This window comes from Mus caroli, chromosome 8, assembly GCF_900094665.2.
Source record: "Mus caroli chromosome 8, CAROLI_EIJ_v1.1, whole genome shotgun sequence".
NCBI classification, from domain to species: Eukaryota; Metazoa; Chordata; class Mammalia; order Rodentia; family Muridae; genus Mus; species Mus caroli.
Window position 1 is genome coordinate 15,222,583 of NC_034577.1, and position 27,220 is coordinate 15,249,802.

The 27,220-nt window shown below is 40.2% G+C and overlaps 1 protein-coding gene across 1 annotated transcript; it reads right to left on the reverse strand.

The window, feature by feature from the left end:
* Positions 1 to 9,453: 9,453 nt before the first annotated feature.
* LOC110300749 (beta-defensin 38) lies at positions 9,454 to 12,660 on the reverse strand. The gene is made up of 2 exons (XM_021171022.1): positions 12,556 to 12,660; positions 9,454 to 9,639 (listed from the first exon to the last, which is right to left on the reverse strand). Exons 1-2 carry the CDS (start codon positions 12,614 to 12,616, stop codon positions 9,509 to 9,511), a joined length of 192 nt encoding a protein of 63 aa, XP_021026681.1. The 5' UTR covers positions 12,617 to 12,660; the 3' UTR covers positions 9,454 to 9,508.
* Between the last annotated feature and the right edge of the window lie 14,560 nt (positions 12,661 to 27,220).

Here is a 27,220-nt window from a genome sequence, read left to right on the forward strand (position 1 = left end):
GATAATGTGGTACATTTACACAATGGAGTACTTCTCAGCTATTAAAAAGAATGAATTTATTCAATTCCTAGGAAAATGGATGGACCTGGAGGGCATCATCCTGAGTGAGGTAACCCAACCACAAAAGAACTCACTTGATATGTACTCACTGATAAGTGGATATTAGCCCAGAAACTTACAATACCCAAGATATAATATACAATTTGCAAAACACGTGAATCTCAAGAAGAACTTAGACCAAAGTGTGGACACTTTTCCCCTTCTTAGAATTGGAACAAAACACCCATGGAAGGAGTTATAGAGATAAAGTTTGGAGCTGAGACAAAAGGATGGGCCATCTAGAGCCTGCCATACCTGGGGATCCATCCCATAATCAGCCTCCAAATGGTGACACCATTGCATACACTAGCAAGATTTTGCTGAAAGGACCCTGATATAGCTGTCTCTTGTGAGGCTATGCCAGGGCCTAGCAAAGACAGAAGTGGATGCTCACAGTCAGCTACTGGTAGGATTACAGGGCCCCCAATGGAGGAGCTAGAGAAAGTACCCAAGGAGCTAAAGGGATCTGCAACCCTATAGGTGGAACAACATTATGAACTAACCAGAACCTCCCNCCCCCCCCCCCCCCGGGCTTGTGTCTCTAGCTGCATATGAATCAGAAGTTGGCCTAGTTGGCCATCAGTGGAAAGAGAGGCCCATTGGTCTTGCAAACTTTATATGTGTCAGTACAGGGGAATGCCAGGGCCAAGAAGTGGGATGGGTGGTTCGGGGTTGGGTGGGGGGAGAGGGCATGGGGGGAATTTTGGGATAGCATTGGAAATGTAAATGAAGAAAATACCTAATTAAAAAAAAGTTGCTAAAAAAATTCTCACAAACCGAATCCTAGAACACATTGAAACGATCATCCATCATTATCAAGTAAGCTTCTCCCCAGGGATACAGGGATGGTTCAATATATGCATATCTATCAATGTCATCTACTATATAAACAAACTCAAAGAAAAAAAGCCACATGAGTATCTCATTAGTTGTCGATAAAGGGTTTGACAATATCCAACACCCCTTCATGATAAAAGACTTGGAAAGCTCAGGAATTCAAGGCCCATAAGTAAACATGGTAAAAGCGATATACAGCAAACCAGCAGCCAACATCAAACTAAGTGGAGAGAAACTTGAAGCAATCCCACTAAATCAGGGACTAGACAAAGTTGTCCACTCTCTCCCTAACTGTTTAATAGAGTACTTGAATTTCTAGCCAGAGCAATTAGACAACAAAAGGAGGTCAAAGGGATACAAATCAGAAAGGAAGAAGTCAAAATATCACTATTCACTGATGATATGATAGTATACTTAAGTGACCCTAAAAATTCCACCAGAGAACTCCTAAACCTGATAAACAGCTTCAGTAAAGTGGCTGGATATAAAATTAAACAAGTCAGTAGCCTTCCTCTACTCAAAGGATAAACAGGCTGAAAAAGAAATTACGGAAACAACACCCTTCACTATAGTCACAAATAATATAAAATACCTTGGTGTGACTCTAACCAAGTAAGTGAAAGATCTGTATGACAAGAACTTCAAGTCTCTGAAGAAAGAAATCCAAGATCTCAAAAGATGGAAAGATCTCCCATGCTCATGGATTGGCAGGATTGATATATTAAATATGGCCATCTTGCTGAAATCAATCTACAGAATCAATGCAATCCCCATCAAAATTCCAACTCAATTCTTCATATAGTTAGAAAGAGCAATTCACAAATTCATTTGGAATAATAAAACCCCAGGATATCAAAAACTATTCTCAACAGTAAAAGAACTGGGGGAACCACCATCCCTGACCACAAGCTGCACTACAGAGCAATTAATGATAAAAACTGCATGGCATTGTTACAGATACAGCTAGGTAGATCAAATAGAATTGAAGACCCAGAAATGAATCCACACAGCTATGGTCACTTGATCTTTGACAAAGGAGCTAAAACCATCCTGTGGAAAAAAGACAGTACTTTCAACAAAAGGTGCCTGTTCAACTTGTGGTCAGAATGCAGAAGAATGTAAATTGATTCATTCTTATCTCCTTGTACAAAGCTCAAGTCCAAGTGGATCAAAGACCTCCATGTAAAACCAGATACACTGAAACTAATAGAAAAGAAAGTGGAAAGAGTCTCTAGCACATGGGTACAGGGCTAAATTTCCTGAACAGAACACCAATAGCTTATGCTCTAAGATTAATGGCAGATTCCAACAAGAGTCTGATGGCAGGAGCCTGATATATCTGTCTCTTGAGGGCCTTTGTCAGTGCCTGGCAAATACAGAAGTGGATGCTCACAATCATCCATAGCACGGAACACAAGTTCCCCTGTGAAGGAGCAAGAGAAAGTACCCAGGGAGCTGAAGGGGTCTGAAGCCTCTTAGGGGGAACATCAATATGAACCAATCAGTACCCCCAGAGCTCCTTAGAACTAAACCACCAATCAAAGAAAACACATTGTGGGACATGTAGCTCTAGTTCTATATGTAGATGAGGATGGCCTAGTAGGTCATCAATGTGAGGAGAGTCCCTAGGTCCTGTGAAGGTTCTATGGCCCAGTATAGGGGAATGCCAGGACTGGGAATGGGAGTGAGTGGGTTGGGGAGAAGGGGGAGGGGGTGAAAGATAGGGGATTTTTGGAGGGGAAACTAGGAAAGGGGTTAACATTTGAAATGTAAAGAAAATATTTAATAAAAAAAGTTGAAAAAAAGAGAATTGACAAGTGTGACCTCATGAAATTTCAAAGCTTCTGTAAGGCAAAGGATACTGTCAATATGAAAAAGCTGCAACCAACAGATTTCGAAAAGGTCTTTACCAACCCTACGTCCAATAGAGGGCTAATATCCAATATATACAAAGAACTCAAGAAGTTAGACCCCAGAGAACCAACTAACCCTAGTAAAAATGGGGTACAGAGCTAAACAAAGAATTCTCAACTGAGAAATACCAAGTGGCTGAGAAGCACCTAAAAAATGTTCAACATCCTTAGTCATCAGGGTAATGCAAATCCAAACAACCCTGAGATTCCACCTCACACCAGTAAAAATGGCTAAGATCAAAAGCTCAGTTGACAGCAGATGCTGGCGAGGATGTGGAGAAAGAGGAACACTCCTCCATTGGTGGTAGGTTTGCAAGCTGGTACAACCACTCTGGAAACCAGTTTGGCAGTACCTCAGAAAATTGGATATAGTACTATCTGAGGACCCAGCTATACCACTCCTGGGCATATACCCCGTAGATGCTCCAACATGTAATAAGGACACATGCTCTACTATGTCCATAGCAGCCTCATTTATAATAGCCAGAAGCTGGAAAGAACCCAGATGTCCCTCAGCAGAGGAATGGATACAGAAAACGTGGATCATTTACACAATGGAGTACTACTCAGCTGTTGTAAACAATGAATTCATGAAATTCTTAGGCAAATGGATGGAACTAGAAAATATCATCCTGAGTGAGGTAACCCAATCACAAAAGAACACACATGGTATGCACTTACTGATAAGTGACTATTAACCCAAAAGCTTGGAATACCCAAGATACAATTCTTAGACCACGTGTAGCTCAAGAAGAAGGAAGACCAAAGTATGGATTCTTTGGTCCTTCTTAGAAGGGGGCTCAAAATACCCGTGGGAAGAGATACAGAGAAAAGTGTGGAGCAGAAACTGAAGGAAAGGCCATCCAGTGACTGTCCCACCTGGAATCCACCCCAGATACAGTTACCAAACTCAAACAGTATTGTGCATGCAAAGAAGTGCTTGATGACAGGAGCCTGGTATATCTGTGTCCTGAGAGGCTCTGCCAGTGCCTGACAGATTTAGAGGTGGATGCTCAAGTCATCCACTGGACTCAGCACAGGGTCCCCCAGTAGAGGAGCTAGAGAAAGGATCCACAGAGCTGATGGGGGAACAACAATATGAACCAACCAGTACCCCTAGAGCTCCCAGGGGCTAAACCACCAACCAAACAGTACACATGGAGGGACCCATGTCTCCAGCTACATATGTAGCAGAGGATGGCCTTATGGGACATCAATGAGAACAGAGGCCCTTGGTTCTGTAAAGGCTTGATGCCTCAGTGTAGGGGAATGTCAGCACAGGAAAGCAGGAGTGAGTGGGTTAGTGAGCAGGGGGAGGTGAGATGGGATGGGGAGGTGTTCAGAGGGGACACTAGGAAAGGGGATAACATTTGAAATGTAAATAAAGAAAACATCCAGTAAAAATAAATAACTAAATTAAAATGATATATAGTGTTTAAGTTTGTGTTTGTCATGGAATATTTTGGTTTTTTCATCTATGATTAATTAGAGTTTTCCTGGGTATAATAACTTGGGCTGGCATTTGTGTTTTCTTAGGGTTTGGACTACATCTGTCCAGGATCTTCTGGTTTTTAGAGTCTCCATTTATAAATCTGGTGTGATTCTGATCAATCTGACTTTATATGTTACTTGCCCTTTTTACCTTATAGCTTTTAGTATTCTTTCTTTGTTCTGGGCATTTAGTGTCTTGATTATTATGTCACAGGAGGAGTTTCTCTTCTCTTCTCTTCTCTTCTCTTCTCTTCTCTTCTCTTCTCTTCTCTTCTCTTCTCTTCTCTTCTCTTCTCTTCTCTTCTTTTCTTTCTTTTCTATCCCTTTTCTTTTCTTTATTCTTTCTTGTCTTCCCATCCCTTCCTTATACATCGCTTCACTTCACTTCACCTCACCCTTCCCACCTCACAGTTCTCTCCCAACTTCCCTCCTCTCACCTCATCTCTTTTTTTATTAGATATTTTCTTTATTAATATTTCAAATGTCATCCCCTTTCCTAGCTTCACCTCTGATAATCCCCTATCCCCTCCTCACTCCCTTGCTTCTCAACCCACACACTCCTGCTTCATGGCCCTGGAATTTCCTAAAATTGTGGCATAGAACCTTCACAGGACCAAGGGCCTCTCCTCCCATTGATGAATGACTGTGCCATCTTCTACTACATAAGCAGCTAGAGCCATGAGTAGCACCATGTATTTCCTTTGATTGGTGGTTTAGACCAAGGGAGCTCTGGGGGTACTGGTAAGTTCATATTGCTGTTCCTCTTACGGGTATGCAAACCCCTTCAGCTCCTTGGGTCTTTTATTTAGCTCCATCCTTGGGAACCCTGTGCTCCATCCAATGGATGGCTGTGAGCATCCACTTCTGTTTTTGTCAGGCACTGGGAGAGCCTCTCAGGAGACAGCTTTTTCAGGCTCCTATCCACAGATTTTGTTGGTATCTGCAATAGTGTCTGGGTTTGGTGGTTGTTTATGGGATAGATCTCCAGGTGTGGCAGCTTATGGAATGTCATTCCTTCAGTCTCTGCTCCAAACTTTGTCTCTGTAACTCCTTCCATGCGTATTTGTTTCATCCTTCTAAGAAGGATGACAGTATACATACTTAGTCTACCTTCTTGAGTTTCATGTTTTGCAAATTGTATCTTGGGTATTCTGAGCTTCTGGGCTAATATCCATTTATCAGTGAGTGCATATCATGTGTGTTCTTTTGTGATTGGGTAACTACACTTATGATGATATCATCCAGATCCATCCATTTGACTAAGAATTTCATAAATTCATTGTTTTTAAATAGCTGCATAGTTGTTGTATACCGGCCCTCGGCCTACTTGAACCGGGTACACCTGGGAGGCAGGCTGGGGCTGAAAGAGACTAGACTTCGAGAGAAATTAATAGAGACCAAGACACCATTCTGTTCAAGGCCCACCAGTTTACTAAGAGAGTGTGCTTATAAGGGGGAAGGCCCATCCCCTACCAGTCCATTCTTGGTGTCTGGAGCCAGCCTGTAGGCGATGTGCAGGATAGGTTGTTCCTCTGGAATATCTCAGTGGCCTCTCAGCAGGTAGCAGGGTCTTGGAGGAGCAGTGGCAGGTGGCAGAACAATAGAGCTATCTAGGCAGGAAGGCTCCACCCTAGGTAATCTCCTTAGTGGCAGCAAGTTCAAAGTCTGGATCAGCCTGTTTCAGGCTGGGGGAGGTTACACATAGTACTTCAATGTATCACGTTTTCTGTATCCATTCCACTATTGAGGGACATCTGGGCTCTTTCCAGCTTCTGGCTATTATACATAAGGCTGCTATGAACATAGTGGAGCATGTGTTCTTATTACAAGTTGGAGCATCTTCTGGATATATGCCTGAGGTGGTATTGCTGGATCTTCCAGTAAGTATAATGTCCAATTTTTCTGAGGAACCACCATACTGATTTCTAGAGTGGTTGTATTAGCTTGCAATCCCACCAGCAATGGAGGAGTATTCCTCTTTCTCTATATCCTCGCCAGCATCTGCTGTCACCTGAGTTTTTGATTTTAGCCATACTGACTCCTATGAGGTGGAATCTCAGGGTTGTTTTGATTTGCATTTCCTTGATGACTAAGGATGTTGAACATGTTTTTAGGTGCTTCTAAGCCATTCAGTATTCCTCAGTTGAGAATTCTTTGTTTAGCCCTGTACCCCATTTTTAATAGGGTTATTTGGTTTTCCAGAGTCTCCTTGAGCTCTTTGTATATATTGGATATTAGCCTTCTATCAGATTTAGAATTTTTTTCAATTTTTTATTAGATATTTTCTTCATTTACATTTCAAATCCTATCACAGGAGGAGTTTCTTTTCTGCTCAAATATATTTGGAGTTCTGTAGGGTTATTATACTTACATGGCCATCTCTTTCTTTAGGTTGGGGAAATTTTCTTCTATGATTTTGATAAAGATGTTTTCTGGCCTTTGAGCTGGGAATCTTTACTCCCTTCTATTCCTATCATTCTTAGGTTTGGTCTTTTCACTATGTCCTAGATTTCTTGGATATTTTGGGTTAGGAGTTTTTAATGCTTTGTATATTCTTTGACAGTGTGTCTAGATCTTCTATGGTATCTTCTATGCCTGAGATTCTCTCTTCTACCTTTTGTATTCTGTTGGTGATGTTTGTATCTGTAGGCCCTGTCCTCTTTCCCAGGTTTTCCATTTTCAGGGTTGCCTCTGTGATTTCTTTATTGTTTCTATTTCCATTTCTAGGTCTTGGACTACTTTGTTCAGTTCCTTTGCCTGTTTGATTGTGTTTTTCTGTATTTCTTTGAGGATTTTGTTTGTTTGTTTGTTTGCCCTTTAAGGGCTTCTACCTTAGAAGTTAGTTAAATCTTAGTGTTTAAGTATGTTTTCCTGTATTTCTTTAAGTGAGTTATGTATATCTTCCTTTAAGATCTCTTATCTTCATGAGATGGGATTTTAGGTTAGTATCATGCTTTTCAGGTGTGTTGCAGTATCCAAGGTTTTTTGTTTTGTTTTGTTTTTTTGTGGTGGGAGAGCAGGATTCTGATGATGTGAAAGTATGTTGTTTTCAGTTAGTTCTGGTCTTGTGTTTACCCCTCGCCATCTGGTTTTCTTTGGGGTTAGCTGTCCTGGGTGTCTCTGTCTGAACCTTGTCCCCTGTGTCTCTGGGTTCTAGCAGATCTCCTGGGAACTCTGTGGCCCTGTCTGCAGCAGATCTCCTGGGAGTTGTGGTGTTGAAAGAATGGGGCACACTAGCAGATCTGCCCAGTTGTAGGTGCAGACCAGAAGGGAAATGGTGTTCTTGCAGAGGGTAGGGGGTTCCACATCCATTGGGCTCCTCAGGGGACTCAGCTCCTGCAGTTATTTTGGTGGATGTCTTACCTGCTGCCCTGGCTGCATCAGGTCTCCTGGGAGATCTGCAGGTTTGTAGTGTTGAGAGAGACGTACAGACAAGCAAATCAGCCTGGGCTCAGGTGGAGACCAGAAGGGAAAAGGCCATGTATGTATTTTGAGTAGTTCATCACATTCTTCTATCTCTGTTTTCTTCTTTCTTGTGACAAAAATGTTTTTAGTTTGATTTACCCTCATTTGCTTATTTTCTATAAATGTGTATTCTTCTTGGGTCACAGCTATACAAATATCTTTCCAAGCAGTGTTGTAGAGATTTTGTACCATATTTGTTTCTTGTTTTATAGTCTGTGTTTTCACATTGAAGTTTTCAATCGATTATTTGTTGATTTTGTATATAATAAGAGACATAAGGCTGAAACCAAAACCTAGGATTTCATCCTGTGTGTGGTTCGGTTAAAGGCTGCATTGAATTTTTGTATCATAATATGTCTATGATTACAATGAGGGTATTAATGGGTAAACAATTTGATCCTAATGCTAGACTTGAGGTAGGGAGAGCTGTTCTGCTTCTGAATTATGAAGACCTTGAGTAAGTTTAGAAAGGGTGATTAAGCTCTTTGTACATTAAAAAACTTTCCTTCATGTAGATCTTTGTGAAGCTGGAAACTTCAAATCTGTGATAGCCCCAAGAATCAACCTCTAAATGCTTCTGAGGAAATCTCTTTCTTTGGCTAAGGAAATGGTGATGGCCACTTTTTGGTAAAGGCCTTGCCTCTCCTGGGCTTTCTTAGGACCTTCTCATATCTTTTGTACTTTAGTATGCATAGAGGCCTTGACTTCTAAATAGTGGAACAAGATGAATCACAAAGTGTAACTCATGAAGATATGCATTGTCTTCTTAAACACTGTTCTCATTCCCTGATTCATAGAAACTAATTTGGATATAGTGTATCAGAATGAATTTTAAGGTTGTCAGGAACTGTAGCCCTTCCATGCAAGTTTGGACAAGGTCAGGTTTCATAATGTAGTTTTAGCTAGTGGGTATTTTTACTTTTAATGTTATAACTCAGTGATGCAGAAAGGTCTCAAATTCTTTGTGTAGTTATTAGGAGAGTCCTACAAAGCCCAGCTTACTCACTATTTAAGAAGTAGTCACTATTAAAAAAGGATCTGTTTCCCTCTTCACATTAGCAGCCATAATTACTCTTACTCTCTGCTCAATGTCTCTGGAAGCCTGTTATGTATAAAGTCTTTCTATATTCATGTGAGAAACAAGTGAGTAGATTAAAGGTTTAAAGCTATCCTTATCTCTGAAGAGTGTTACAGTAGTTTTTTTGTTGGTTCCAACTTGGGGTGAGAATAGTGGTCACTGGATTCAGAAACACAAATACAATGATTATAATTGGAACCAAATGGGGCAGGTACCTTGTGGCTGCCTGGAAACTACAAATATGAAGGAGGTGGCAGGGTGGTTGTGATGGTTTGATCTGAACAAGCCCTGACTGCATAAACTAATTTAGGAAGAAGTGGCTCTATGCCTCTGCTCTGTCCTCTTGCCACTTGAGATGAATTGGAGTAAAGTGGTCCTCATTTAGCACATTTCTTGAAAAAGTGAAATGGAATCATATTTGCTGATTTCATGGCCATATTTCTACTTTATCAGACAGGGATTTAGACTGGTCTGTCCTTCACTGCAGCAGCCCTAAAATAACCCACGTTTTCTTAATTCAATATTGATTTGTAGGAGACTTATTTTAGTATAAAGAAGCAACACCTTAGTGTGTTTTCTTTTATTAAAGCAATGATTACACATTGTTCATGTGACTTCTGGTGTACTAATAGCGCTTTTGGCAACACTTGCCTTTTCCTTTATAACAGGTGCCAACAGAATTATACAACCATGGGCATTCAAAGTAGTGACAGGCATTTTTCCTTTGGACACATTTTTTTGTGTCAGGGCCAATAGCTGTTAGAAAAGAAAAGAACAGAAAAACCTTAGTCTCTTGACCTCTGCTGCGGTCACCTTTAGCACACTGATGAACATACAAGAGTTCTATACAAAGTACATACAAAAGAAAACATTTTATAACTTGTATTCTGGACATGTAATAAAATATGATCTGTCTTTAACTAACATACCAGGGAGAGTCCCACAGCTAAATAGTCATATAGGTTGCGGTTATGACATTAGAAAGAACAAATGGAGAATACTTTCTTTTCTATTCATTTTGAGACTTAGGCTTGGAATTCATTATTTAGTTCATGCTGGCTTTGATTCATCCTCTTAGATGTTAGGATTAAAGGAAGAATCATGATCTCTAGCTGTAGAAAATTCTCATCACTACAAACTGTTCAGTGGGACAGTGGTGCTATGGTAGTGGGAGGAAATGGAATGACACTCGGCTTTCCCACCCCAGAAATTTCTCAGAGAAGCACCACAGCCTAAGCCCCTCACATGCTCACACTAAACCCATCTTCTTGGGTTCTGTCTCATAGCCTTTCTCTACATTTTGGGGGTTCTGTCTTCTCTTGTGTATGATTGTTGAAAGAGCAATTGCCTTCAATCTAACCTTGGCCTCTACAATGATCATCCGTAGTCAGACCCTTCAGAGGTGAGCATCTCCAGATTTTTTTTTTTTTTTTTTTTTGTGGAGCTGTCAGATGCTGGCATGACTCTAAGAGGATGCTTCGTGTATTCTATGTTCCCTGGTGAAATACTTACAGCTGATTGGCACTAGGATGAGAAATAGAAATCAAAATTTGAAAGCATATTGCTGTGTTTGTTTTTTTTTAAATGGCATCATTAATGTATGTATTGATATATATGTTTTCCCTCTTTATTTTTGATTGATTTTAATTGTTGTTTTAAATTATCAGCTTGACAGAGTCTAGAGTAACTTGGGAAAAGGGCCTCCATTATGCCTGTTGAGATTATCTTGATTGTGTTAATCAGTTTGAAATAACCCATTTTAATGTGGATGGGACCATTCCCAGGCAGGCATCATGGATCATATAAATGGAGAAACTGAGGAATAATGTACTCATTCATTGTTCTCCGATTTTGGACTGTGGCTTATTGCAATTTTTTTTAATAGTTTCTATGACAAAATATTCCGAGAAAAACAACTTATGAGAGAAAGGGCTTAGTTCATAATTACAAGCTACAATTTATCAGTACAAAAATATCAAGGTGGCAGGAAGTTAAAGAGTTATTTGTCATAAGCACAATAAAAAGGAGAGAAAGACAGGGAGACAGACAGACAGACAGACAGACAGATATAGATATACAGTGAAAGCTAAAGAAATAGATAAAGACAGTCTGAGAGACAGTAAAAAAAGACATAGAGTGTGAGAGAGAATGCAGGAGAGGGAGAGAGCAAGAAAGGGAGAGAGCAAGAAAGGGAGAGAGCAAGAAAGGGAGAGTGTAAGCAAGAGAGAGTGTAAGCAAGAGAGAGAGAGAGAGAGGGAGAGGGAGAGGGAGAGGGAGAGGGAGAGGGAGAGGGAGAGGGAACTTGCATGCTTGTGCTTACTTAGCTCTCATTCTGCACTCCCTTACAATCCAGGCCCTAAACCAGGAAATGGTGACATTCTTAATGGGCATGTCTTCTTACCCCAGTTAATGCAACAAAGAAAATCACCTATAGATAACCTAGACAATCCCCAATTGATATTCTCTTCCCATGCCATTCTAGATTGTGTCAAGTAGACAATGGTATCCATCAGGTGGATTCAGTGTGACCAGCTACTTCAGCTCCCGTTGCCCTGGCTTCCCTGACACAGTGTATCATATGCTGAGCTAGGAGATAAAGACTTTGTGCATTTGTTGTTTTTTTTTTTTTCAGAATATTATAGCACATCAGAAAAAGAAACCAAAGCAATTGATAAGCAGAAGTGGTTTAACAGAATAGGACTATTTTAGAGCCAAGGATAGACCAAGAACTCAGTCCATTCAATGTCTCCCTGATCTAACAGATGACAAATGTGTCTATTGTCTTTACAGAGTAAAAAGTCCACAAAGGCAATGCTTGGACCTTGATGGAATCTCCTGCCCTTGTTTTGATTTTCATTCTTCCTAAGTACACCTCTGGCTGACCATCTTATTCTGCTAATCTATAGAATGAAACTCTAGCTTTTCCTTTACTGGACTGTGTTAATCACAAGAAAGAATTAGCAATGGGTTTTGTGTGAAGTAATTCAGTTATATTAGCAACTCAAGATTTTGCTGTGCAGTGCTGATGGCTAACTTGACTCCTCATCCCTTGGACTGGCCTCTTGACCTACTGAACTTAAGTTATGTGATTAGAGTAGACTATCTATCCAAGAAATAGGCATATGGCTCCTTTTCATTCACAGGGACACCGTGAGGAATAATTTAAAATGAGAGTTCTTGTACCTCATTCTAAATCTCTGCTTCTTACACATGTTCTTTCAAGACATGCATCATTTGTCATGAACTTACCTAATCAAAAACATCAAGTTCATATTCCCCATTAGCCAAGTGTATTGCAGTCATGTGTTAAGTGGGCCTATGAAAGGTTGTTAAGGAGCCTGACTCTTGATAGAAATCTTGCCTCTAGATGAGCTATGCCTTCTTAGGGTAAGAAAGAATGGTTTCTACAAAAAATATTTTCTAGATGACCATGACAAGAAAGTGGTTGAAGATCTTGGGAAATCTTTATTTCTAGCTCTTCATTCTGGCCAGGCTCATTGACCTGATAACTGTGCCCCAGGCTGAAGTCCCTGATGGCCATTGTCCACAGGATGCTGACCCTAGGAATGCTCTCATGCTGATTGTTCCTCAGACCCTAAACTCATTCATCACCAGTTCTTTGACCCAGTGTCTTTAGTTCTGGTCAGGGGTTTAGCAGGTCTTGGTACTTACCTTGGTTGATCTGGAAGAAATATAGAGAGAGGATCAGTAGCAGGAAGCAGGAGATCTTCATGATTGCTGCACACAAAGCTGATTAAAGACAAGGCCAGAGCTGGCCTAATAGAGAGGCAGGAATAAGTAACCTCTGAGAGGTGACATAAGGAGGAGTGGCAACCTAGAGTGAATGTCCAATAGCTAAGCCTCACAGTGTGTATCCAGAGGAACGTCAAATCCTGAGGGCATTCTTTCTCTGTTGCCTGGACCTAGATTTTGCTTTCCTACTGAAAATGCTAAGTGCTACTTGTCTGAACAGGACTCATAAATGTTCCATGGGAAACTCAGACCACTTTTAAAAATTATGCTTATTGCCAAGGTTTTAAAACTTATCCTAGTCACACATTTGGTTGATTTTTACTCATAGTTTGTCTCTTGGTTGTTTTACAGTGCAAGGCATGGATAGGAGGCAGAGGGAGACATCTTCCCCAGACTTTCATATTTTTATGATTTAAGTGTCATCTTTGAAAAAATAAGGTGGATATATCAAACTTTTAGAGGGAAACAGACCATGAAAAATGTTCATATATATCAAGAACTTGCTATGAATGTAGCATTCTAAATCATGGTCAGAGCCAACTAAAGGGTGGAAAGAAGGAGCCTGTCTCCTGTCTCCCTTTCTGTCAGCTATTGTCCCTATGGTTTCACTGACACACAGCTGTCTATGCTTTCAACCTCTGGGGACAGCACTAAACAGTTATCACAGATGTTTAAGTAACTAGCAAAATGAAAATACTTAAAATATAAAAATATTTATTTTTGATTCCCATATATGGTACTTTTTTCCAGTTCAGGTGTCAAGCTGTTGATATTGTCTAAAGTAACCCATCATTATAGATGACTAAGATTGTAATGCTGTTGATCCCTGAGTATAAATGTTCTTAGTGACTACAGAATCAGATACCTTACTGTGGATCCAAACATGGCCACACTCTGGTTTTGGCTCTTTTCTGTCTTGTAGTGTGAAATACTTCACCATTCTCTTAACTTTAGGTTGTAAAAAAAATCTATGATTTTTTTCTGTTATGACTCCTACTCTCTATTGAACTGATTGTCTTAGGAATCATTTCTTGCTCTCTATCACTCCTGCTATCTGTAGATTAGCAAGAAGATCTGGAAAGCCAACTATATTCAATGTCATCTCTGGGCAAGAGTGTTTCATAGCATGTCTGTGTCTTTCACAAGAGGAAGTGCAGTAGTGCCAGTATCTCTCAGTAAGGCCAAGGCTGGTGTGGTTTGTCTTAGCCTACTCCTCTATTCTTCCATTGTAGGATGAACTTTTTACAGATTGGCCTCATAACAGTCTGGTGTTGTTCTATATTGGTGATTATATTCAGAGTTATAAAATGATCTTGGCTCTTTACTTCTTTGATGCCTATTTGCTATGACAAATTTTAATAGAGATAGAATGCAGATAATGTTGTTAAGCCATACTGAGAAATCCACATCACCCAACATCAAGTAACCGAGTTCATCACAGTATACTTTCCTTTTGAAATAGTATATCAACATGATGAAAGAATATTCACTAGGCATTTCCAAGAATGAGGTATATAGGACAAAATACTTATAGATTTATTATGTTTCAAAAATGTCCTGATCTTACATTTATATGATGAGTATTTTGTTGACATACTGTGTTTTTCTTCTTGTAGCTATGACAATTCAGGGAAAGATGGGAATATTTTGGCTTATAGTTTAAGAGACACAGTCTTCGAGGGCACAGATGGTGTGGATGAAGGAGCACGCAATCACATTGAATCCACAGTCAAGAAACACAGAAGGGACCAGGGAAAGGCTCTGTCAGGGAGAACGATTGTTGTATAAGCACAAGGACCTGGGTTTGTATCTTCAGTGCCCACTTGAAAGCTGTATATGGACTTACTTGCCTTGCTTGTGAGCCCACTACTAGGAGGGGTGGGGCTGTATGACAACAATAGGATTACTGGGACTTGCTGGCTAGCAGCTGCAACCTATCAAACAATAATCCAGTAAACAATCAATCAATCAAGCAAGCAAGCAAGCAAGCAAACAATGAGCTCCAAGTTCAGTGAGAGATTCTGGCATAAGAGAGCAGAGTGTGATAGAGTTGGAGAGTTACCATTCTTCTCTGGGATCTGTGACTTAACATAGGTTCTCAAACATGCAACACACATACATACATTGCAACACAGACACACAACAGGCAGTAAGAGTGTATATTATATTTCAAGGCCTACTTCTGATGCCATCCCTTCTCCAGTGAGCCTTTTCTCCTAGTTAACTGCTAGACCTTTTGTAGGTAGACCTGGTTCTGTTTGTATTTTGATGCTAATTCCACTCTCCTGGGAGGGGTTGCGGACAAGGTGTGAGTCATGTACCAGGTGACTTCTTGTGAACCAATCCCCTAATGAACAAAGGAGCCAATTACTGGGCGAGTAGCTGGGACTTCTGAGTTGGACAGAGGAAGAGAGGGAACAGGAGAGAGTTAGGTCCTTTTTTTGGTGTTATGCAAGCTGTCACAGGGGAATCAACCAAAAGTTCTACCTAGCAACAACATGTATATAGCACAACATGTAATGTGTGTTGATCAAATCCACTCCAAATTCCTTCCCCTTAAATTCCGATTACAACCCAGGAACCACTTTGCTTTCCCACTTTGTGTGTCCATTTAAAGAAGCCCACTCTGAGTTCACATAGTGCCACACATATGTATGTGGGCAGAGGGCCATCGACCACAGCATGGGTATGGGAGCCATATCCGTGAGACACAATCTGACCCTTTTCACCAGTTGCCATCAATCTCCAAAAGCATCTTAGCTAGGAGTGGGACTTCATGTTCTGATCCTCCACTCATGTTGATATTTTGCTGGGTTTTATCTTGTGCATGGCTTAGGCATTCTTTTTTAGTTAGTGTGGGTTCATGTATAAACAGCTATACCATGTTAAGAAAATATCTATTTCCTGCAGATATCTTCTACTTTACTCCTACATTTTTTTTTTTTTTCTGTCCCCTTGTGGTGGTTTTGGTAAACTTGGCCCTCAGAGATTCATGTATTCAAATACTTGGCCATAGTGCATGGCACTTTTAGGACGTGTGGCCTTATTGGAAGACTTGTGTCACTCTGGAAGGCTTTGAGCCCTCCTAAACTTAAGCTCTGCGCAGTGTGCCCAGTCCCCCCCTGGCTGCTTTTAGAGCAAGATGTAGATTCTTGATTCCTGTGAGACCACGTGTGCTTGCATATTTTCATGCTTCCTACCATGATGATAATGGAGTAAGCTTAGAAATTAAATGTTTACCTTTATAGAAGTTGCCTTGTTATGTTGTCTCTTTCCTGGATTAAAATCCTAACTGAAACAGTTCATACCAGAGACCAGGTTATTGCTGTGATAGGCTTGACCATGTTTTTGTTTGGAGGAATATGTCTTTGGGTCTATGGATTAGAAAATCAGTTGAATGCTTTAAGATGGTCTTCAATCCTAGTAGGAACATGGAAATCAGTGTTGCTCAGGTCAATTTGAATTGGGGAAACCTGACAGAAGAGATTTCCACAGGAGAAGGATTTTCATATATGGCCTGGGGACTGTTCTTGTGATATAATTTTTTAAAGAATGTGGCTGTTTTTTTGCCCTTGTCTGAAGAGTCTGCCTGAGGCTAAAGTGAAGAGATTTAGATTGCTGGCAAAGGAAATATAAAAATATCCTAGTTCTTAGCCTCTATCCTGTGGTTCACTGTTAAGAAGAGTATTTTTTTCCAGCTTAGAAACCTTAGAGAGATTAAATACAAAATGTGTGGTTCAAGTACTTAAAGAGGCTCCAGGAAGTGGAATGGAGCTAAATCCCATATGCAAGGATACTAAATGGAATTAAGGGAGTGATGGCCTTTAGGTCCGATTTTTCCCACTGAAGCTTACTATTTATGTTTTTGCACTAGGAATAGGCACATCATGTTGAGCATTATTATGAGCTGACAATTGTTTTCATTTGGAGATATAAGCTTGTGTCAAATTGACAAGAGTTGTATTTTGATGGCTATTCTTGGTTGTCACCTTGACTATATCTGGAAAGACCTGGAATGAACCGGAACCCAGAAATGGAGGGCACACTTGGGATCCAAATATTGAAGCACATTGGACAACCTTATAAAGATCTTGTGTAAAGGAATTAAAGAAAAACTTTGGTTCAGATGAGGAGCCTTTAATGCCAGCACTAAGGAGACAGAGGAATGCAGATTTCTGAGTTCAAGCTAAGTCTACAGAGCAAGTTCCAGGCCAGCCAAACTTGTGCAGTGAAGGAAATTGTTGAACACAGAAGGATAGTGATGATGTACTAGAACAAGGGGCCATGTTCCAGCCTTAGCAAGCAGCAGAACTCGAAGCTTCAGTCACATGGCTCTGGCTTTAGAGTAAAAAAGGAGGGGTTACTTGGATAATTGATTCTGGTCGATGGGAGCTAAGAAATTAGCAGCGATTAAGAAGAGCCCTGGGCCACTGTGATGAAATTTTCTGGGAAATGTTTTCTGAGAGCACAAAGAAGCTATGTTCCAGATATAGACCTTTGGTTGAAAGATGGTCTTGGTGATGTGTAGGAATCACACGGGTGTTACTGGTTTCAGTGACATGAAAGGGTCAAGGAAGGCAGCTGAAGTTTGGCATTCTGAGAGGCCGGTCTCAGTCAGCTGCTGGTAGGGTTTCTCGGAGGACAGTTATGCTAGGCTCCTGTCTGTAAATGAGGCTCAAGTGAGGATGCACTACATAGCATCAGTAGTGCATCCTCTCTATGAGATGGATCTCTCAAGTTGTTCCAGTCACTGGACTGCCTTTCTTCAGTGTGTTCTTCACTTTTGTCCCTGCAGTTCTTTTAGACAGGAATGATTTTGGGTCAGAAATTTTGACTATGGCTTGGTAACCCTGTTCTTCCACTTGAGGCCCTGTCTATCTACTAGACTCTTCGAGTTTCCTCTCTCCACATTGTTGGGCATTTTGGTTAAGGTCTGAGAGTCTCTCACCTTCCAGTTCTCTGGGACTTTCTAGAGGGTTCCCTCTATTACTACCCCCAGAGACGGCATATTTCCATTCACTCTCCTGGTTCTCTGAGCTTCTTTCCTGTCCTCTCCAGGATAATTTATCCTGTTCCCCTTTTCCCCTCCCCCCAAGCCCCTCCCCCACTCTGCCTCTCATGATTATTTTGTTTCCCCTTTTACTTGGGATTGAAGCATTCTCACTTGGCCTTTCCTGCTTGTAAAACTTCTTAAGGTCTGTGGGTTGTAACCTGGGTAATCTGTACTTTTTGGCTACTTTCCACTTATCAGTGAGTTCATACATGCATGTCCTTTTGGGTCTAGGTTACCTCAATCAGGTTGATATATTCTAGTTTTATCTATTTGCCTGCAAAATTCATGACGTCTTCATTTTTAATAGCTGAATAGTATTCCTGTGTGAAAATGAACCACATTTTCTGTATCCATTCTTCAGTTGAGGGACTGACAGCTCAGATTTCCGTCAGCTGATGAAAGGACACTTAAGATGTATTGTATTTACATAATGTCGTAATATCCAGTTAGTAGGGAAAAATGAAATTTGCAAGTAAATGGATAGATCTGGAAGCAGTCATTCTGAGGAAGCTAATCCAGAACCAGAAAGACAAACATCACATATGTCCTCTTGTTTGTGGATGTCAGCTTTGAATCTTCAGACATGTGATTCATTTGGGATGTTTGGGATAACTGTAGAGCCCAGGAAATTACTTAGGGGCCATGAGGAGGGGACTTCAAAGGAGGGGAGATAGAGCTTATGGTAAAAAGGGTTAAAAGGAAATAATGGGGAGATGATGATGATGGTGATGATGATGATGATGGTGATGATTTCTTGATGTATGTTTGTCTCTGATCTTTCCCACATGCCATATTAACTACATAATTTAAACTCTACCATTAAGGGTGAATGTAATTCCTCTGTGGAACTGGGTGACCAACCAGTATTGCCCTGGATGGAGGAAGAGAAGCTAACTGTTGCTAGTTTCCTCCTCAGAATACTCAGAGACAGCTCAAGGGACACCGGTGTGTTATGGGGCTGACTTCCACCCTCACAACTGATATGTATATATCCATGTAACAACCACCCAGCTGGGTATCTGGGGCCAGCCCTGAGAGAGGATAAATTGATGAGATTACAGAGCAGGCTCAGAGCAGCCTGAGAGCTGTAGGTGAGATGGCACAAGGAAGCTTGAGAACAGCAGAAGACAAGCTTTCTGCCCATGCAGTGTCTGGTTTCTGAGAAGGATCTCTGCCTAGTTGGGGTTTTATTGCTGTGAAGAGACACCATGACCATGGCAACTCTTACAAAGGGAAAGATTTTGCTGGGCCTGGCTTATCGTTTCAGAGGTTCAGTTCATTGTCTTCGTGGCAAGGAGCACAGTGGTGTGCAGGTAGTCACGGAGGTGGTGATGTGCAGGCAGCAGCAGAAGACTGACATTCTGGTCAGACTTGAGCTTCTTAGACCTCAAAGCCCACCCCCATGGTGACACACTTTCTCTAAGAAGGCCACACCTCTTAATAGTACCCTTTCCTATGACCAAATATTCAAACTGTGGGGGTCATTCTTATTCAAACTACCACAGCCTCATATGTTTTCTATTACAGCTCACATACCACCCTTCCTCACCCATCAACAGCTCAGAAGTTGTTTCCAGCTTCTGGTTATTACAAATAAGGCTGCTATGAACAGAGTGGGGCATGTGTCCTTGTGGTATGGTGGAGCATATTTTGAGTATATGCTCAGAGTGGTATAGTTGGATCTTCAGGTAGAACTCTTTTCAGTTTTCTGAGAACCCCCCACATTGATTTCCAGAGTGATTGTGCCAGTTTGTAATCTCATCAGCAATGGAGGAGTGGTCCTCTTTCTACATGTATTTACCAGCATGTGCAGGTGCTTGAGTTTTTGATTGTAGCCCTTTTGATTGATGTAAGGTGGAATTTCAGTATAGTTTTGATTTATATTTCTCTGATGACTAAGAACTTTGGACATTTTTTTTTAAAGTGTGTGTCAGCCATTCAAGATTCTCCTGTTGTGAATTTTCTGTTTAGCTCTGAACCCCATTTCTTTCTTTTTCTTTCTTTCTTTTTTAATGGTTTTTTTTTGAGACAGGGTTTCTCTGTGTAGTCCTAAGTGTCCTGGAACTCACTCTGTAGACCAGGCTGGCCTCGAACTCAGAAATCCGACTGGCTCTGCCTCCCAAGTGCTGGGATTACAGGCATGCACCACCACTGCCCAGCTGAACCCCATTTCTTAATTGAGTTATTTGGGGCTTTTTGGAGGTTAACTTTTTAACCTCTTATATATTTTGGATATTAGCCCTCTATCCGATATAGAGTTAGTGAAGTTTTTTTCCCCCAATCTGTAGGTGGCCGATTTGTCCTATTGACTGTGTCTTTTTCCTTACAGAAGCTTTTCAGTTTCATGTGGTCCCATTTATCTATTGTTGATATTAGAGCCTGGGCCATTAGTGTTTTGCTTAGAAAACTGAGCAATTTTCTGGGCCATTGAGTTTGAGTCTATTTCCCAGCTTCTTTTTTTATTAGATTCAGTGTATCTAGTTTTTTGTTGAGGTCCTTGAGCCACTTGGACTTGAGGTGTATGCAAAATGATAAATATTTTCATTAATCTACATACAGATTGCCAGTGAGACCAGCACCATTATCTTTCTTCCACTGTATGTTTTTGGCTTTGCCAAAGATCAAGTGTCCATACGTGTGTGGGTTTACTTCTGGTTCTTCAATTCTATTCCATTGATCAACCTGTCTCTGTACCAATACCATGTGGTATTTATCACTATTGCTTTGTAGTACAGCTTGAGGTCAGGATGATGATTCCCCTAGAAGATCTTTTATTGTTGAGAATTGTTTTGGCTATCCTGGATTTTTTTTCCGTATGACATTGAGAATTGCTCTTTCCATGTCGGAGAAGAATTGTGTTAAAATGTTGATGGGAATTGTATTGAATCTGTAGGGTGCTTTTGGTAAGATGGACATTTTTACTATGTCAGTCCTATAAATCCACGAGCATGGGAGAGCTTTCCATCTTCTGAGGTCTTCTTTGATTTCTTTCTTTAGTGACTTGAAATTCTTGTTTTACAGATCTTTTATTTGCTTGGTAAGAGTTATACCAAGATATTTTATACTATTTTGTGGCTATTGTGAAGGGTGTTGTTTCCCTAATTTCTTTCTCGGCCTGTTTTTCATTTGTATAAAATAAAGCTACTAATTTGTTTGAGTTAATTTTATATTTTGTTCACTTTGCTGAAGTTGTTTGTCAGCTGTAAGTAGTTCTCTGGTGGAATTTTTGGGGTTGCTTAGGTATACTATTATATCATCTGCAAATAGTGATTCTTTGACGTCTTCCTTTCCAATTTCTATCCCCTTGATTACCTTTTGTTGTCTTTAATTGCTCTATCTGGAACTTCAAGTACTATATTGAATAGATAGGGAGAGAGTGGGAAGCCTTGACTTGTTTCTGATTTTAGTGGGATTACTTTTAGTTTCTTTCCATTTAATTTGATGTTGGCCTTTGGTTTGCTATATATTGCTTCTATTATGTTTAGTTATGTGCCATGAATTCCTGATATTTCCAGGACTTTTAACATGAAGGAGTATTGTATTTTTGAAGGCCTTCTTAAAAAAGCATTTTATGAAGTGATCATGTGGTCCCCCCCCCCCCCAGTTTGTTTATATAGTGTATTACACTAATGGATGTACCATCTCTATATCTCTGGGATGAAGCATACTTGACCTTGGTGAGTGGTGGTTTTGATGTCTTCTTAGATTTAGTTTATGAGAATTTTATTGAGTATTTTTGCATCAATAATCCTCCTCCTCCTCCCTTCATTTTTTTTGAATAATATCCACTTATTAGTGAGTACATACCATGCATGTCCTTTTGGGTCTGAGTTACCTCACACAGGATGATATTTTCTAGTTCCATCCATTTGCCTGCAAAACTCAGGATGTCCTCGTTCTTAATAGCAGAGTAGTATTCCATCATGTAAATGAACCACATTCTTTGTATCCATTCTTCTGTAGTGGGACATGTGGGTTTTTTCCAGCTTCTGGCTATTACAAATAAGGCCGCTATGAACATAGTAGAACATGAGCCCCTATGGCATGGTGGGGCATCTTTTGGGTATATTCCCAAGACTGGTATAGCTGAATCTTTAGGTAGCTCTATTTCCAATTTTCTGAGGCACCTCCAGATTGATTTCCAGAGTAGTTGTACCAGTTTGTAATCCCACCAGCAATGGAGGAGTGTTCCTCTTTCTCCACATCCTCTTCAACATGTGTTGTCACCTGAGGTTTTGATCTTAGCCATTCTGATTGGTATAAGGTGGAATCTCAGGGTAATTTTGACTCGCATTTCTCTGATCACTAAGGACTTTGAACATTTCTTTAGTTGCTTTTCAACCATTTGAGATTCTTTTGTTCTGAATTCTCTGTTTAGATCTATACCTCATAGAACAAATTAGCTAGTGTTCCTTCTCTTTCTATTTTAGGGAATAGTTTGAAGAAAATTGGTATCAGGTCTTCTTTGAAGATCTGGTAGAATTCTGCACTAAATCCATCTGGCCCTGGACTTTTTTTGGTTGGGAGGTTTTAATGACTTTTATTTTCTTGTGAGATTTGGGCCTGTTTAGATACTTTACCTTCTCTTGGTTTAACTTTGGTACATGGTATCTGTCTAGAAAACCATCCAGCGCCGGGCGTGGTGGCGCACGCCTTTAATCCCAGCACTCGGGAGGCAGAGGCAAGCGGATTTCTGAGTTCGAGGCCAGCCTGGTCTACAAAGTGAGTGCCAGGACAGCCAGGGCTACACAGAGAAACCCTGTCTCGAAAAAACCAAAAAAAGAAAACCATCCATTTCATCTATATTTTCCAGATTTGTTGAGTATAGTCTTTTATAGTAGAATCTGATGATTTTGTGAATTTTCTCCATTTCTGTGGTTATGTCTCCCTTATCATTTCTGAGTTTGTTCATTTGCATACTGTCTCTGGGCCCTTTAGTTACTTTGGCTAGGGGTTTATCTATCTTGTTGATTCTCTCAAAGAACCAGCTTTTGGTTTTGATGATTCTTTGTATTGTACTCTTTGTTTTCTATTTGGTTGATTTCAGCCCCAAATTTGACTATTTCCTGCTGTCTACTCCTCTTTGGTGAGATTGCTTCTTTTTGTTCTAGAGCTCTCAGGTGTACTGTTAAGTTGTTAGTGTAAGATCATTCCAGTTTTTTTTTTTTTTTTTTAAAGCCAGGGCACTTAGTGCTATAAATTTTCCTCTTAGCACTGCTTTCATTGATTTCCGTAAGTTTGAGTATGATGTGTCAGCATTTTCATTAAATTTCAGGAAATCTTTAATTTCTTTCTTTATTTCTTCCCTGACCACCTTATCATTGAGTAGAGAGTTGTTCAGGTTCCGTGTGTATGTGGGCTTTTGTTATTTTTGCTGTTATTGAAAACTAGCCTTAGGCCATGGTGGTCTGATAGGATGCATGGGATTATTTCAATCTTCTTCTATTGGCTGAAGGTTGTTTTGTGATCAATTATATGGTCAATTTTGGAGAAGGTACCATGAGGTTCTGAGAAGAAGGTGCATTTTTTGTTTTAGGGTGAAATGTCCTGCAGATATCTGTTAATTTAATTTGGTTCATAACCTCTATTAGTTTCACTGTGTCTCTGTTTAGTTTCTGTTTCAATGACCTGTCCATTGGTAAGAGTGGGGTGTTGAAGTCTCCCATTATGACTGTGTGGGGTTCAATGTGTGTTTTGAGCTTTAGTAAAGTTTATTTTATGAATGTAGTTGCCCTTGCATTTGGGGCATAGATGTTCAGAATTGAGACTTTCTCTTGGTGGATTTTCCCTTTGATGAATACAAAATGTCCTTCCTCATCATACTTGTTAACTTTTGGTTGAAAGTCTATTTTATTTGGTATTAGGATTCCAGCTTGTTTCCTGGACCCATTTGCTTGGAAGACCCTTTTCCATCCTTTTACACTGAGATAGTGGCTGTATTTGTTATTGAGGTGTGTTTCTTGTTGCAGCAAAATGCTGGATCTTGTTTATTTTTCTAGTCTGTTAGCTTATGTCTTTTTATAGGTGAGTTGAGTCCATTAATATTGAGAGATATTAAAGATAGATGACTGTTGGTTCCTGATATTTTTGTTTTTGTAGATGGCTTTGTGTGCTTGTGGTTTTCTTCTTTTGGCTTTGTTGTGTGATGCTTAATATCTTGTCTTTTCTTTGATGTAGGTACCTTCCTTGTGTAGGAGTTTTTATTCTAGGATCCTCTGTAGGGCTGAGTTTGTAGATATGGTTGCATTTTGGTTTTATCCTGGAATATTTTGTTTTCTCCATCTATGTTGATTGAGAGTTTTGCTGAGTATAGTAGCCTAGGCTGGCATTTGTGTTCTTTTAGAGTCTGTATGACCTCTGACCAGGCTCTTCTGGCTTCCATAGTCCCTGTTGAGAAGTCTGGTGTAATTCTGATAGGTCTACCTTTGCATGTTACTTGGCCATTTTCCCTTGCAGCTTTAAATATTCTTTCTTTGTTCTGTGTGTTTAGTGTTTTATTATGTGATGAGAGGATTTTCTTTCCTGGTCTCATTTATTTTGTGTTCTGTAGGCTTCTTGTGCCTTTATGGCCATCTTCTTTAGGTTGGGGAAGTTTTCTTCTCTGATTTTGTCAAAGACATTTTTGGGTCCTTTGAGCCTGGGATCTTTAGTCTCCTCTATTCTGAGTCTTCTTAGATTTGGTCTATTTATTGTGTCCTGAATTTCCTGTATGCTTTAGGTTAGGAGTTTTTTACATTTTGAATTTCCTTTGACAGTTGTATCAGTTTCTCCTATGGTATCTTCTACACATGAGATTCTCTTTTTAGCTCTTGTATTCTGTTGGTGATTCTTACATCTGTAATTCCTCACCTCTTTCCTAGGTTTTCCATTTCCAGGTTTGCCTCCTTTTGTGTTTTCATTATTTTTTCTAATTCTACTCTTAGGTCTTGGATTGGTTTATTCAATTCCTTCACCTTTTTGATTGTATTTTCCTGTATTTCTTTAAGGAATTTATTTGTTTCCTCTTTAAGGGCTTCTACTTGTTTACCTGTGTTTTCCTGTATTTCTTTCAGTGAGGTATTTATATCCTCCTTAAAGGACTCTATTATCTTCATGAGATAGGATTTTAGGTCAGCTTCCTGATTTTCTGGTGTGTTGGTGTATTCAGGGCTTGCTCCGTTGGGAGACCTGGTTTCTGATGATGCCCATGTATAGTGGCTTCTCTTTCTTTTGGTCTTGTGCTTGTCTCTCACTATCTGGTTGTCCCTAGTGTTCATTGCTCTGGGTTTCTCTGTCTGGAGCCTATCTCTTTTTTTCCTGTGTTACTTCAGGTCTCCTGGTAAGCTTGTGGCCCTGGCTGTAGCAGACTACCTGTGGGGGCTCTCAACTATGGGCTCATCAGAGGGGTAGAAAAGCTGTTGATCTGTTGCTCTGGTTGCAGCAGATCTCCTGGGAGACCTTCAGACTGTGGGGTCTTCAGAGGAGCACTCAAGCTGTTGTCCTGTGTGAATATGTTCTCCAGCGGCCTTATGGACTGTGGTTTCTGTTTCCCTGTGTGCAGAAGAACTCCTAGGATGCTTTCAGTCTGTCCGGTCAGTTGCCCTACATGCCACTCTGAGTGCAGAGGGTCCTCTAGAATGGTCAGGATATAGTGTTTCCACGGGAGCATACCAGCTAGGAGTCTGCCCCTGTAGAAAGGACTGGGCAGAAGGGACAGAATGGGAGTGGTATTCTATTTTTTTGGGGGGGGGGTTGGGTGAGTGATAGGTCCCAAGTCCACTGGGCTCCCAGTGGGCAGCTCTAGGACTTCGAGGGAGGGGGTTCTTGCCAACTGCTCTGAGTGAAGTGGATTCTCTAGGATTGGTGGGGATATGGTATCTTCACCAGAACAGATCAGCTGAGAGTCTGCCCCAGCAGAAAGAACCAGGTAGAAGGGGTCCATTTTTCTCTTTTTTGTCTTATTTCCTACTATAATTTGGATGTTTCACAGTTATTAGATATGTGTTGAGTTTACATTTTGACTAGTTCATTGCATTCCTCTTATTCTCTTGTCCCCTTTCTTGTGAAAAAGCTATTTTTGTTTGTTTGTTTGATTTACCCTCATTTGTTTATTTTTGCTCTAAATGTGTATCTTTCTTGGGTCATAGCCATAAAAATTCTTTTCAAGTAGTGTTTCAGAGATTTTTGTACCATGTTTTTTCCATTTGTTTGTTTTCTGTATGATATGAGATAAGAGGTTGAAACAGAAACTGAGGATTTCAATCTGTGAGTGGCTGGGTTAAAGGCTACATTGAATTGCTGGATCACAATATGTATATAATACAATAAGGATATTAACTAAAAAAGCAATTAGATTCTAGTGCTAAACTTGAGGTAGGTGGGGTTATTCTGTGTCTACTTATAAAACCTTTGTACATTCAAAAAGGCCAGTCTTTACATGGACCATTCTGATGCTGGAAACTTGAAACCACTAAAGTCAGGGCCCTAAAATCAACCCCTAACCACTGGTGAGAAAAACTATCTTTCTTTGGCTAAGTAAATGGTGAAGGGCATGTTTTGGTAAAGGCTTTGCTCATCCTGAGTTTTCTCAGGACCTTTACAGCTCCTCTGTACTTCAGTATACATACTGATCTTCTAATTTGTGCATCAAGAAGAGTCATATAGTATTACTCACGAGGATACACACTGTCTTCCAGAACACTGTTCTCATTTCCTGACTTACAGAAGATAATTTGGATGTAACACATGGGAATGAGATCTAAGAACGGTGTTGTAGCTGTTCCCCTAAAATTTGAATCAGGTAAGATCAAATAATGTAGTTTTTCCTAGTGGGTATTTTTACCTTTAATGTTGTGTGTCAGTGATGTAGAAAGGACTCCAATTCTATATGTAGGCATTAGGATGACATCAAAGCCCAAAATTCTCACTATGAAAAAGGTAGCAGTATCTGCTTTCTCCTTCACATTAGCACACAGAATTACTCTAACTCTTTGTTCACTAACACTGGGAACATCCTATGTATAAAATCTTTTCAGATTCATGTGAGAAACAAGTTAGTAGATTAAGGGTATAAAGCTATCAGTGTCTCTGAAGAGTGTTGCAGGAGTCCTTTTGTTGGTCCCAACTTGGGGTGGGAATAGTGGCCACTGGATTGAGAAACCCAAATACAATGATTATAATTGGATACAAAGGTGTCAGGTACCTTGTGGCTACAAGGAAACTAAAAATATGAAGAAGGTTGTGGTGTGGTTGTGAAGGTTTGATATGAACAAGCCCTGACTGCATAAATTAATTTAGGTAGAAGTGGCTCCATGCCACTGCTTCCTCTTGCCAATGAGGTGAATTCCTATTCAGACAAGATGGTGTTTAATAGGATATTTTGGAAAAATTAAATAAAATTCTATTTGCTTAATTCCTGGCCATATTTGTACTTTATCAGACAGGGATTTAGAGTGGCCTGTCCTTTAATGCAGGTGCCCTAAAATAACCCACATTTTCTTAACTCAATATGGATTTATAGATGGCTCATTTTAGTACAAAGAAGCTACACCT

Bases quoted from the DNA above. Each gene is read 5' to 3' on its own strand.
- LOC110300749 (XM_021171022.1), bottom strand. From the start codon at position 12,616: ATGAAGATCTCCTGCTTCCTGCTACTGATCCTCTCTCTATATTTCTTC. The intron at 9,640-12,555 runs GTAAGTACCAAG...CTTTTCTAACAG, and splicing joins TTTCTTCCAGATCAACCAAG to CTATTGGCCCTGACACAAAA.